The 13,971-nt window shown below is 40.9% G+C and overlaps 1 protein-coding gene across 1 annotated transcript in view; it reads left to right on the forward strand.

Annotated features, from left to right (window-relative positions):
• The window catches only part of CCT5 (chaperonin containing TCP1 subunit 5), a 90,488-nt gene that overhangs the window by 41,357 nt on the left and 35,160 nt on the right, over positions 1-13,971 (forward strand). Inside the window, exons 5-6 of the mRNA XM_072297247.1 lie at positions 10,703-10,852; positions 11,224-11,343. Coding sequence (XP_072153348.1) covers positions 10,703-10,852; positions 11,224-11,343 — 270 coding nt within the window. The remainder of the gene's footprint in view (positions 1-10,702; positions 10,853-11,223; positions 11,344-13,971) is intronic.

Raw genomic sequence — 13,971 nt, forward strand, 5'->3', positions numbered from 1 at the left:
TTTCAGAACCTTTGGAAATTCCAGATTCCGAAAAGAGAGGATGTTTTTAAACGTTTTTGAGTTAAAAAGGTGCATTTTTTTTCGAAAAATCGATTTTTCAAAAAAACTGATAGATTTTGGAAGAAAACTAGGGTCATTTTCGGCTACAGCGGCAATTATTTAGTGGAGTCAACTCCACCTGTCGCCTAAGAAAAAATATTTTCCCTCCTTTCCGACGCAAATCAATCGGACCAGTATTACATGCGTTAAATGGGCGGAGAGGGGCACTTGTCCGGAAAAACCTCGATATTTGGAACAGAACGGAAACTTCAATAGGCATGCAATAGATGGTTTCCCATGTAATTTTAGCTGCTGAATCCGAAAATGACCTTATTTTTCCTCCATCATGCACAGATTTTCCGGAAAATTGGTTTTTCACCGGAAAAGCTCGATTTTTAAGGAAAATCCTGATTTTTCCGGGGAAAATCGACCAGACCCAGCATAACGGAGGTCATTTTCGGACTCAGCGCTAAAAACTACCCTGGTACAATCACACTTGAACCAGTGTTGACCAGTGTTACTTTTGATCTCTGGTCACTACCAAAATAGCGTAGTTTAAAAAGAGTATATTTATATTGGATCGGTGAGGGAGGGGGTTGGGGGGGGGCTGGGGGGTTTAAGGTGGAGGATGGGGTGCATTTTAGGTTATGTACTGCCTATTTATGAATAAATTGACCGATTAGAACTCTCAGTGAGGCCTGAGAAAATTTGCCAAAATTGATGAAAAAATGCGAAAATTAGCCGAATTTGGCAACTTTAAAGGCCCGTCGGGACCTCTAAATGTTGACCAAATGCAAAACTGTTCTACAACGTTTGTTTTTACACTAGTAGGAACGTTTTGGCGGGGTGCCTTGTCAATTTTAAAATTCATCATTTTTAATTTCCTCTATAAGCCGCACCCTAGTGCAACAACGCCTCAAACCCAGAATCTTGGCATCATAAAGAAGTTATTTTCGTCGACTTTTTCGACTGTTATCACTCTTTCAGCAGATGACTCCCATGTATTTTTTTGCGTACTTTCCGTTTCTAGCCTCTTGAAAGGCCTCCAACAATTTTAAAGGGGCCTTATGGCCTATTGTTGCCATTTTTGGCCCATTTTTAGGGGTTTTTTCAATTTTACACATGCAGAAATCAATTCAAACTAAGAAACATGTACGTTTTTTAAAAGAACGCAAAAAAATGAATAAATAATGTTTTATACAACTTTTTTCTACGTTGCCAAATTTTCGATAAAAATCGTCCCGAACAGCCAAAAATGGCGAAAATTCGATAAATTGCCACGCTTAAGGTTCAAGAAAGTGGGGTACAACTTTCACATTGACAAACGTAACAGCTCTTACCTATATATACAACATATCAAAAAATTATAGTTGTACCTGGATTCCAACGATGTGAAAATTGACCATGTCGATTATAGCGGCCTTTTTTTACTTGAATGTTTTTCGACCTTAGTCACCCTCTATGGGTGTATACTATACAGGGTGATCCAAAAGTCCCTTCCACCCCCTCTAACTTTTTACCTAATTGAGATAAAGATTTGAAACTTGGAGGATATTCCGAGGTCAAAGGGAGCTACTTTTTGGCCCCCTTTAAATTTTCAGGGGGGCCTCCCTTGGGGGGGGGGGGGCAACGGCCCCCAACTTTTAATTTTTAAATAGGAAGACCCCCCTTGTGATAGCTCGTTCGAAAGAGCATAAAAAAAGAAAACTTTTCGCTTAAACCCGAAGTCAATATCTCAAACCGTTTCAAAATGGCGGCCGGTTAAAGTTCAAAATGACCGAAAATTAACACCGGTTATTTGTCGATGGATTTGCGCGAAAATCGGTATGCAGGGGTATTTTGACACAAGTAAAACGAATTTGACGTTAGATTTTCAAAAAAACCAATATATATATATAAAGTCGCTTTATAACGCACTCTGGCGTTCTACGACACCCAAACGCCACATATGCCTGTCTTCCCAGAGGTTATCGGGCAACTGACACCGCAACATCTCTTCGTCAACGCCATGCCGCCAACCCTTTACGGGACGTCCCCGTCGCTTCTTCCCAGGTGGTACCCAATCCAAAACTTGTTTGGGCAACCTCTCCTCCGACATTCTTTGCACATGTCCATACCAGCATAACGGCCTGGACATGACGTCGTGCACGATATCTTTCTCAACCTTCATCACCTGGCGAATTCTCTCATTACGGACACGGTCCCGTCTCGAAATGCCGGCAGATCGCCGCCAAAAATCCATCTCAGTTGCCCTCAACATTTCTTGCGTTCTTTTCGTCAAAGGCCACACTTCACTACCATAGAGCACGATACTTTTAACGATGGAGTCATATATTCGGTGCTTGTTTGCCTTCGAGATGCTCTGATCCCAGAGCACCCCGTTCAGCATCGCGATGGCTCTCCTGCCCTGGATGATCCTGTCCTTAATTGCTCTATCCATCCTTCCATCCTGATCGAGCCAAACACCGAGATACTTATACTCGTCACACTCTTCGATGCGCCGTCCATCCTCAAGCTCTATGCTTTGCCGCTGATGCGCTGCTCCTACGACCAGCTTCTCTGTCTTGGACACACTAACATCCATGCCCCATTTCCGATATTCTTCGACCAACTTCCGCGTCATGTAATCTGCATCTTCCTCATCTTGAGCTACAACGATCTGGTCATCGGCAAAGCATAGAGTATAAAGGGTCTGCCCATCAAGGAGTGGAACGCCCATTCCCGCAACCTTATTTTTCCATTCCTTTAACACGTGCTCTAGGTATACCTTAAATAGTGTTGGTGACAAACAACAGCCTTGTTTTAGCCCTTTTGTGACGAAAAAACCTCCGGACAACTCTCCACGACATTTAATTCTTGATATCGTCCCGTTATAAAATGATTTAATTGCCCCCACAAGTCCTTTGCTAAAACCCCTTTTTTCCAAGGCTTCCCAAAGCTTCACTAACGGCACGCTGTCATAAGCTTTCTGTAGATCCGCAAACACCAAGTGCAGCTCCTGGCTGACCGCCCTTTTCTTCTCGATGACCTGGGTAATGGTGAACAAATGGTCGACGGTAGACCTACTGGCTCTAAACCCAGCCTGTTCTTCGGCTTCCTGGCCGCTCCAAACCTCTTCGACCTTTGCCTTGAGAATTTTACCGTAGACCTTGCTCAAGGTTCCTGCGACCGATATACCTCTGTAGTTGTCGCAATCTTGCTTACTACCTTTCTTATGACTGGTAGTAATCCAAGATTCCTTCCAATCCTTTGGTATTTCGGAACCATGCAAACAGTCTTGCATAAGTTTCCTCTGATGTTCAAATAGTTTACCGGTACCACATTTTATCAACTCCGCCGGTATACCCCCAGGTCCAGGAGCTCTGCGAGTTTTCAACTCCCTCACAGCCTTCACTACATCTTGGAGCTGGATCTCCACGTTGGAATCTTCTTTAGTGCTTATGACTCCGCCTTGAAACTCGGGTTGCCTCTCCGTTAATAAATCTTTAAAATAGTCCTCCATCTTGTCAATTGGTATCGGAGATATGATGTCGCGCATTTTATTCCGTCACAACCCTTTGATCACTTTCCAGCCTTCCGTACTTTTCCGGCCTCCAAGGTAGGTATTTATCTTCATACAGCTTTCTTCCCAAGCCTCATTCTTCTTCCGAGTGATGACCTGACGGACCCTTGCTTGAGCCTGTTTGTACATGATTTTATCATCCAACTTTTGAGAAGAGAGAAACTGATGATACCTATTCCTTTTCACATTTATTTCCTCCTCTACCTCCGCATCCCACCAGTACGGTTTTTGATTATCATTTTTTGGATCAGAAACCCCCAGGGCCTCCGCTGCCGCCGAGTGAATGCAATTCTTGATAAACTCATACCGCTCTTCCGTACTGCCATCGCACCCATCTCCTAACTTTTCATCCAGGCGCTTTGCGTACAGAGCCTTGACACTCGGGTGCTTTAGGCTATCGATGTTATACTGAACTTGATGTACGCGTTGTCACTCCGGTTGTTGATTGTCGCCTTGATCGTTCTGCGACACACGAGCGGGAAAGGCTACATCCGCTCTGAGGAAATGGTGGTCACTACCGCAGGAGAGTCCTCTACATACTCTCACCTGGTGGATCTTAAGGTTTGTTACCTGTTTAACGAGCACGTAGTCAATGATGGATCTTAAGCCGCGAGTAGGTTGGACCCAAGTATATTTGTGAATATCCTTGTGTTGGTAGAACCCGTTCAACACTTTTAATTCCATCTGCTCGCAAACGTCGATAATGCGGCTTCCGTTGTCGTTCACCGTAACTTCACCGAACGGGCCGACGACTTTACTGTTCACCCGGGATCCCGTTCTACCGTTTAGATCTCCCAACACAAGGACTTCCCTCCCAGGTCCTACCTTCACTACCTCCTCGTCCAGTTCTTCAAAAAACTGATCCTTAAGTGCGATGGTAGCATCATCATTGACCCCGTATACTCCCAAAACAGTGACTCTGTGACCGTGCAATGTTAGGTTCATCTTAATCATGCGAGCGTTGATGGCCTCCCAGTTCTTAATATTTCTTCGAAATTTTTTGCGGTTCAGAATTGCGACACCCTTTTGTGCACGCTGATGTTTCGGCACTCCACTGTAGAATAAATCGTAGTCCCCAAGGCTCTCTGATCCGTGGCCTTTTTTCTTTGTTTCCGTTATTACCGCCACGTCGATCCTGTTGTTCTTTATCTCCGATACCACTTCCGTCAGTTTCTTGGAAATGCCTTGCACATTCCAAGTACCAAAAGCGAGTGTCGTTTTCCGTAATCTAAGTCGAAGAGTCCGTTTGTTTCCATGATTACCGAGGCATATGTTATTGGGTTTTTTGACATTGTACATTTTTTCCAAGGATCGGGGAGTCAGCCCGATGCCCCAACCCCCAACCTGGAGGACCAGGGTTTGATTTCGGAGTTTCCTCTCCTAGACAGGTTGCTTCCACCACAGCTAAGAGCCCTGTCTACCCACCCCCTTTGAGGCAGGGGCTACCAGCTGGGGTCCGCAGGATTGCTAAACCTGTGACAGTATAGTCCCCCATACGTGTAAAAAAAAAAAAAAAAAAAAAAAAAATTTCCAAAATGGCCGCCGGTTAAAGTTTAAAATGGCCGAAAATTTTCACCTCGGTTTTTTCCCGATGGATTTGCCTAAAACTTGGAATTTGAGAGTATTTTGGCATAAGATAAACAAATTTGAACTTAGATTTATAAAAAAATCAATTTTTGGTCATTTTGAACTTTAACTGGCGGCCATTTTGGAAATTTTGGTTTTATTGAAAACTAGCAGTCAACCCGCGCTTCGCGCGGCGATATTGCAGGAAACAAATCGGAATATCTCATAATATATGCGTATAACTTTTAATTCACTGATTTTATTTGGATCGCTGGAAAATTAATGCATACTTCTATAATTTAGGACTGAGTCAGGGAAATATAAGGTTCGTTAAAAAGTAACCATCCCTAGTACCGTGTGACACTATTGTTAACGAAAAGTTTTTGTAACTTGTCAAAGAGGTTTTTGAATGATCCTCGAATAACTTTTGATGAGCTAGATGTAATGGTTGTATCGCAGCTCTTGCACTTCTGTTCGATATTGTCAAGAATCATCTGAATTTTAAAAAAGTGTCCGCTTGTTGGATACCCAATATGCTCATTCATGCATACAAGTAGAAGCGCATGAAAGCTTTAGCAGACATTTTGGAGATGAACCAAGAATTAGATGAAGAATTCATGACTTAAATCACGGCACCTTAATTACGGGATGACCTTAATTACGGCAACTATGTATTGTCCATGAGATGCAGATGGACCCATTTCCTTAGCTCATCAAAAGTTATTCGAAGATCAATTTTATCAGCCACCCGTACGACCCACGTTTCTAGTGACCCGTACACTGAAAAAAAGTTCTGTTGTCACAAACCAGAATTTCTGTTTGTATTTCGCAACCAGATTTTCCGGTTGATTTAACCAGAATTACATTTGACTCAACTAGAATTTGGTGGAGTCAAGCAGACGTCTGGTTGAGTCAACTGTAATTCTGGTTGAATCATCCGGAAAATCTGGTTGCGAAATACAACCAGAAATTCTGGTTTGTTACAACAGAACTTTTTTTCAGTGTACGTGCTTCGCACGTATGAAACATACAATCAGAGAAAACAGAATTCATCTCACAATAATCAATAATTAGTAGAACATGAATCGTTTCGATGTATAATACCACATTATAATGCGGCGTTACTATTGTAATTAATTATAATGTATTAGGGGCATTATAAGTCTTTATTACCACGTCGGAATGAAATGTTGTAGAATGAATTGAAAAGCATGTTGGCAAAATTTATTGAGAAAACCACTATTAAAACGACAACTACAGTTAATTTGAGTCCCACTGGAATTAATAGTTAAAAAATCCATGATTACACAACAAACCCACTATGAAAGCAACAACTAAAGTTCAGAAATAGTTAGGAAATCCATGATTACACTAGAAAACCACTATTAAAACGACAACTACAGTTAAATTGAGTTCCACTGGAATTAATAGTTAAAAAATCCATGATTACACAAGAAACCCACTATGAAAGCAACAACTAAAGTTCAGATAATGGAAAATAACTGACCCAAAACATTCAAAAAGATGTTATTTTCATCAGCTGCTCAGTTTAAAAAAAAAAAAAAACAAAGTAAAAACGTTCGTGGGGAGGGAGGAAGGCGAATAAATATACGAGCAGTAAGCGTAGAAGAATAACTATGGAAACATATGAAAGCTCAAAAACTTTCATCAGCTGATAATCGGATGAAACATAGAAAGGCCCGCAGTGTTGCCGTTCATAGCATAGAACAGCGGAAATCAAGGGCCAATTACGCGCGCAGCTAAAGGTATCCGACGGCCACCCGGCAACGGCCGCGTCAGGAAATATATCCGCACTGCTACGTCTCTCTTTCCAACACACACGGGCTTACGGGAATATCCGCGACTTCCGACCGCGGTTACTCGCGAACGGACGGGCGAATCGCGAAAAGAAAGCTTATTGCACCCCTCGGGGACAGTACCCGTCGAACGGCTAAGTTCGCACCGATTCCGACCGGTAGGAGCAGGGAGGCGAGCGTGATGGATGAGTGTATGATCAATGTATTTCCCTTTTATTAGTTAGATCTAACGTCAAATTCGTTTTTCTCGTGTCAATATACCCCTCTTCACCGATTTTCGCGCAAATCCATCGACAAATAACCGGTGTTAATTTTCGGCCATTTTGAACTTTAACCGGCCGCCATTTTGAAACGGTTTGAGATATTGACTTCGGGTTGAAGCGAAACGTTTTCTTTTTTTATGCTCTTTCGAACGAGGTATCACAAAGGGGGTCTTCCCATTTGAAAATTAAAAGTTGGGGGCCGTTGCCCCCCCCCCCCCCAGGGAGGCCCCCCTGAAAATTTTAGGGGGGCCGAAAAGTAGCTCCCTTTGACCTCGGAATATCCTCCAAGTTTCAAATCTTTATCTCAATTAGGTAAAAAGTTAGAGGGGGTGGAAGGGACTTTTGGATCACCCTGTATGTATTTTTCTACGTACTTTTTATATCTGGCCATACAAATGGATTCCTGTGAATTTTTTAAGGCCTAGCGGTCCATTGTTGCCAATTTTCACCAATTTTCATGGGTTTTTTCAAGTTTACGTGTGTGAAACTTAATTTAATCTAAAAACCGTGTACATTTTCGGAAAGAACGTAGAAAAATACGTATAAAATGTCCTTTGTAACTTTTCCCTACGTTGTCAAATTTTCGAGAAAAATCGTCCTGAAGCGCCAAAAATGCCAAAAATTGGATTAATCATGTCGTCGAAGGTTCTAGATAGTGAATTATGACTTTCATGTGGATCGTGGGACACTTTCCCCACGCAGTTTCTGTTGTTTGGTATATTTGGCCTGTAGCAAGCATCTTGAGAATCAAGGATCATCTCGAGGTTACAGGAATATAGAGGTGAACCAGAGTGAAGTACAAGGTAAAAGCACCTTAAGGGTTCGTTTTACCTTGTTCATCCGACCCACTATGTGTTCCGTGAGACGCATCGCAATTTTCCATTTTCGATACGTTATTTGTAGTGAAAGAAAACTTAAAATTCACTTACGTTCGACGTGATGATCAATCCAATTTTTGGCATTTTTGGCGCTTCAGGACGATTTTTCTAAAAAATTTGGCAGCGTAGGGAAAAGTTACAAATCACATATTCATGTATTTTTCTACGTTCTTTCCGAAAATGTACACGGTTTTTAGATTAAATTAAGTTTTACCTACGTAAACTTGAAAAAAACCCTAAAAATTGGTGAAAATTGGCAATAATGAACCGCTAGGCCTCTTAAAATTCACAGGAAGCCATTTTTATGGCCAGATATGAAAATTACGTAGAAATATACATACAGGGTGTACTAAAAGTCCGTCCCACCCCTGCTAACTTTTGAACGAATTGAGCTAGGGAAATGAAACTTTGGGAATGCTCCTATCTCAAAGGGGACCATCTTTTGGGGGGGTCAAAATTTTGGTCCCCCCCTAAGAGGGGGACGGGGGCCCCCAACTTTTTTTTACAAATGGCAACCCCTATCTTGTGATACCTCATTCAAAAGAGCATAAAAAGCTAAGAATTTTGGCGCAAACTGCAGATCAATATCTTAATTTTTGATAGAGTTATGATAGGTCAAATTTGACCTGTTTTATAAAAATCATAACTCCGGTTCAAATTATCGTAATGAAAGAAATAAAACGGGAAAATTTACCAAATTGTGTCCGCTTTTAAGTAAAAATTGCAGCAATCACTTCAAACTAATTTTAAGGGGGATTTCGGATCCCCAAATACGTCAATTCAAAGGTCATTCAATTTTCCCGCTAAATAAGCCGATTTCCCCTAGATTTGCCTCCACATTATCTCAGTAAGGTCAAAATCAGTTCAACAGTACGTTGGCAAGTTCCCAAATTTTGGGAAAAGTTTAAAAAAAAACGAAATTTAAATGGTCAAATTTAACCACCTTAAATTTCTTTTTCTTTTTTAACTTTTCCCGATATTTGGGGACTTGCCAACGTACTGTTGAACTGATTTTGACCTTACTGAGATAACGTGGAGGCAAATCTAGGAGAAATCGGCTTATTTCGCGGGAAAATTGAATGACCTTTGAATTGACGTATTTGGGGATCCAAAACCCCTCTTAAAATTAGTTTGAAGTAATTTCTGTGATTTTTACTTAAAAGAGCTTACAATTTGGTAAATTTTCCCGTTTTATTTCTTTCATTACGATAATTTGAACCGGAGTTATGATTTTTATAAAATAGGTCAAATTTGACCTATCATAACTCGGTCAAAAATTAAGATATTGATCTGCGGTTTGCGCCAAAATTCTTGGTTTTTTATGCTCTTTTGAATGAGGTTTCACAAGATAGGGGTTGCCATTTGAAGAAAAGAAGTTGTTGGGGGGGGGGGGGGTTACAAAATTTTGAACCCCCCAAAAGATGGTCCCTTTTGAGATAGGAACATTCCCTAAGTTTCATTTTCCTAGCTCAATTCGTTCAAAAGTTAGCAGGGGTGGGACGGACTTTTGGTACACCTTGTACAGTATACACCCATAGAGGGTGACTAAGGTCGAAAAACATTCAAAAGAGCTACCTTCTAGTAAATAATGGCCGCTAAAATCGACATCCTGGTCAATTTTCACATCGTTGGAATCCAGGTACAACTATAATTTTTTGATATGTTGTATATGTAGGTAAGAGCTGTTACGTTCGTCAATGTGAAAGTTGTACCCCACTTTCTTGAACCTTAAGCGTGGCAATTTATCGAATTTTCGCCATTTTTGGCTGTTCGGGACGATTTTTATCGAAAATTTGGCAACGTAGAAAAAAGTTGTATAAAACATTATTTATTCATTTTTTTGCGTTCTTTTAAAAAACGTACACGTTTCTTAGTTTGAATTGATTTCTGCATGTGTAAAATTGAAAAAACCCCTAAAAATGGGCCAAAAATGGCAACAATGGGCCATAAGGCCCCTTTAAAATTATTGGAGGCCTTTCAAGAGGCTAGAAACGGAAAGTACGCAAAAAAATACATGGGAGTCATCTGCTGAAAGAGTGATAACAGTCGAAAAAGCCGACGAAAATAACTTCTTTTTGATGCCAAGATTCTGGGTTTGAGGCGTTGTTGCACCTTTGCATGGGCTCCGTTAGGTAAAATATTTGGCATAAAGTCTAACTAGGACTAGTACTTTGAAAATATGAAACATTCAGCAAAATCCAGGTGGGGTCAGAAAAGGCCCAAAACGATACTCCTCCTTTGTAAACAAGCTCATTTTGTTTTTAGCTGTCGCCAGGAATGAAATACGTAGTTAAATGAAAACAAATTCTGACAATCTCATCGTAAAAAGCATGTCACTTTATTCAAAGATTCTTTCTTGATCGTCATTTTGCCCATCCAACAAAGAGGAGCAGCATGCAAATAAGGAGACTGTAGATTATTCTTGATGAGATCAGCTCTTTTCAGGCATTATTTCTTCTCACTTGCACATCTCTAGACAGGATAAGAGTGCATTTTCAGTGTGCTACTATCATGCAACGTAACATATTGCTGTAATCTTACAGTTTACTCTGGAACTCTACTGATCATGTTTTTCAGGTATTAAATGATGTCAAAATTGCAATTTTGACTTGTCCATTTGAGCCCCCAAAGCCTAAAACAAAGCATAAGTTGGATGTAACTTCTGTTGAAAACTACAAAGAACTCAGAAAATATGAACAAGAGAAATTTTCACAAATGGTGCAACAGGTACTTATGTTTGCGTTATTTCTTTTTTTTTCTTTTAGTTGTTAAACTTCACAAACTCTCAGCATTGCCAGCATCTGAATTTGTGCCTCGCTTTGTGTGGTTTTAGCTTCTTTGAATTGCTTTCTCATTCTTGTCCTACCCATATAATATATTATCATCAAAAACGACTTCTAAAGAACTTTTCACCACATAATTTTACAATTTTCGGTAAGATGATAAAAGTGTGAATCGTGGCATTTAACACCATCAGCATCCTCTAATACCTAATGACCAATGCCAAAATTTTGCATAAAGAAACACGATTTCGAACTCCAATTTTTCGGATCCCTATGGCCTTTTTCCCTGGTCTTCAATATTTTTTTGTTTTTTAGGTCAAAGATGCTGGTGCAACATTAGCAATTTGTCAGTGGGGTTTTGATGATGAAGCAAATCATCTCCTGTTGCAGCGAGAATTACCGGCTGTCCGTTGGGTCGGTGGCCCTGAAATAGAGGTAATTATTACAGGAAACAATCTATTCAGTCAGTATCTTAGTTTTTATGTGAAATTTTTAAGTAAAGTGGGATCTGAAGAGAATTACATACTATGTCTGCCTTTCAAACCATATGTATTCGTTTACTTGTCCATCAGCGACTAAAATCGAAACCTTTACAACATTCCAAAATCTTTGCTCACATTTTATCTTTTTCATAATTGACCAAACTAAGTACCTCTTTCAAATCTGTGAATATTTTAAATGGAACTAATCATCGAAAATTTCCAAAAAAGTTGTTGGTTAGTTTTTCTTATAAAATTCAAACATGAGTGCGTTTATGCAGCATCGCAATTGTGAAACGAAAAGTGCGCCCTTAACCTGAAAATTATTCATGCTGCCCTTACACTGGGAAAATAGCGCGGATCGCACGCCGGAGGACTATGGTGGGATCCCTCGCCGGACAGCAACTCAGCGAGGAGGAAATATTGTGACGTCATAGGTTAAGTTTTGCTCTTGTTTCCCGTGTGAACTGCGGCCAGCCTTAGATTGATCAGCACTTTTCGTCAGATGTAATTGGCGTAACGGGGCAGGACGCGTGGGACGTGGGAAGCGGCGGTGCACGGTGACGCGCGTTTTCCGGAAAATCTCTAAAGTCAGTCGCTCATTTTCGCTGGTATGGGAAATGTCGCGATTCCGTGCAATGCCTAGGTGCACATAAAATTCTATACTTGCGTCCTCAAAGTGTTTTTCGGCGGTGTTGAAACAACCTCCGCGAGACCCCCGGCATTTCGGATCAGCAACACAGAATCAACCGACCCTTGCCTCCCGCCAAGTCTTTGAGTGCGGTTCAACCCTTCCGTCGACGTTTTGAGTGAAAATCCGTCAGCAGCCTCCGCGAGACCACCGGCACTGTGGATTACCAACTTTTAGTCCACCGACCCTTGTCTCCTGCCAAGTCCCCTGGTGTGCTAGCTGTAGTTTTTGTCTCTTTCTGAGTTTCAGTTGTTTTGGAGAGTTTTTGGAAGTTTGGGGAAGATTTTGTAATGTTTTTTTCGGTTTCGTGGTTCTGAAACTTGATTTGTGTACTTTGTCTATGATTATCAAATTGTCCGGTTAAAATACGGTGTTTATTATTGAGGACTTGAGGCCCCATTTTCTACCTCAAGTGGTGGAAAATTCGCCCCCCCCCCTCCCCCCTAGGGTGTTTCCTACTTTTTAAATTTTCGAATTCGAAGGAGGTCCTAGTCCTAAAAGTTGATGTGTGGATATATTAGAAGCCTTGTACAAGGAAAAAAAATTTAAAACAATTTTTACCTGGTGATGAAACGACTTAAGTGACACAAGTTAAAATTTGAGATTTTTAGATAAAATAACACTGTTTTCCCATGGAAAACGCCGAGTTACGTAAAGGGCAAATTTCGTCCGTTTGGTCATATCTGTAACACCAAAGCCGCAAAACACCCGAGAAAGGCGCGCTCAACGAGAGACACTATAGGTGCAAAATGGGCGCGCCGCGCCGCGCCGTGCCGTAGCGCAACGCGCGCGCGTCCTCTGCACTGCCTAAGCGACATGCCGCACGCACGCACCAAGCTTACGCGGGCCCGAAAGTTCCCGTCCGTTGCAAGGTATCATGACGAATTGACCTGGATACACTGTAACATTAAAAAACAGTTGAATTGTATAAATACATCAAAAAGACAAATTTTCTTTGTAAAATATTGGCTATATGTAGGAAAATCAATTTCAACAAATTAAACAGTTCAAAGTTAATACAAGTTGGATTTTGCAATCGCTAGCGATAGCAATATTCGTCATGGGAACGTTAGCTTCTGGGATATGAAAATTTTAAGGTACAATTCGTTTGTAGTATCTTCTGAATTGAAGGGGCTATGTAATTTTGTGTTGACATCTCTTTTTTAACATTTCAATTATTTTCTTTGCATACAAGAAAGCTGTTATGTACCAATTATTTATTTTCGTTGGATTATATATGGTTTTCGGAAGTTAACGCATTTAAGTTTCAGGTTCGCTTTTTCGGCGTAAAGTATACATAAGGTGTCCCAAAAGCACCGGGACTTGTTCTGTAACTTCGAAAGTAAGATAGATACAGACATGATCTTGATCTCATTTTAAAGATCAACTCATACCTATTGATTAAAACCAACATCAGCTCAATCGGATAAAAATTGACCGAGTTATGGCAATTTGAAATCAGCGAGGAAAGTTTACGCCTACGGTTTTTAGGAAGATTCTTCATCGCCGTAAATCGAAAAGTCGGCCGATAAAGTGATGCTTATTGTGTTTTTTTATTTTCGAGGTGTCATTTATCAACATTTTGTACCATCAAACACAACAGTTGACAGTGCGTATTATTGCAAAGTACTAAAGGAGTTGAGAATGCACATTTCCCGGAAACGGTCGGACTTGAAAGCTTCGTGGATACTCCATCAAGACAATGCGCGGCCTCACACATCGAGCTTAACACGTGAATTTATGAGTGAAAATGGAGTTGAAACAATCCCTCATCCCCCTTATAGCCCTGACTTGGCTCCATGTGATTTTTGGACGTTTCCTACGCTTAAAAAGGAGCTTCGCGGACGAAGATTCGTATCAAAGACCGAAATCCAGAATGCAATTCAAAACTTC

The sequence above is a fragment of the Bemisia tabaci genome, chromosome 2, assembly GCF_918797505.1.
Source record: "Bemisia tabaci chromosome 2, PGI_BMITA_v3".
NCBI lineage: Eukaryota > Metazoa > Arthropoda > Insecta > Hemiptera > Aleyrodidae > Bemisia > Bemisia tabaci.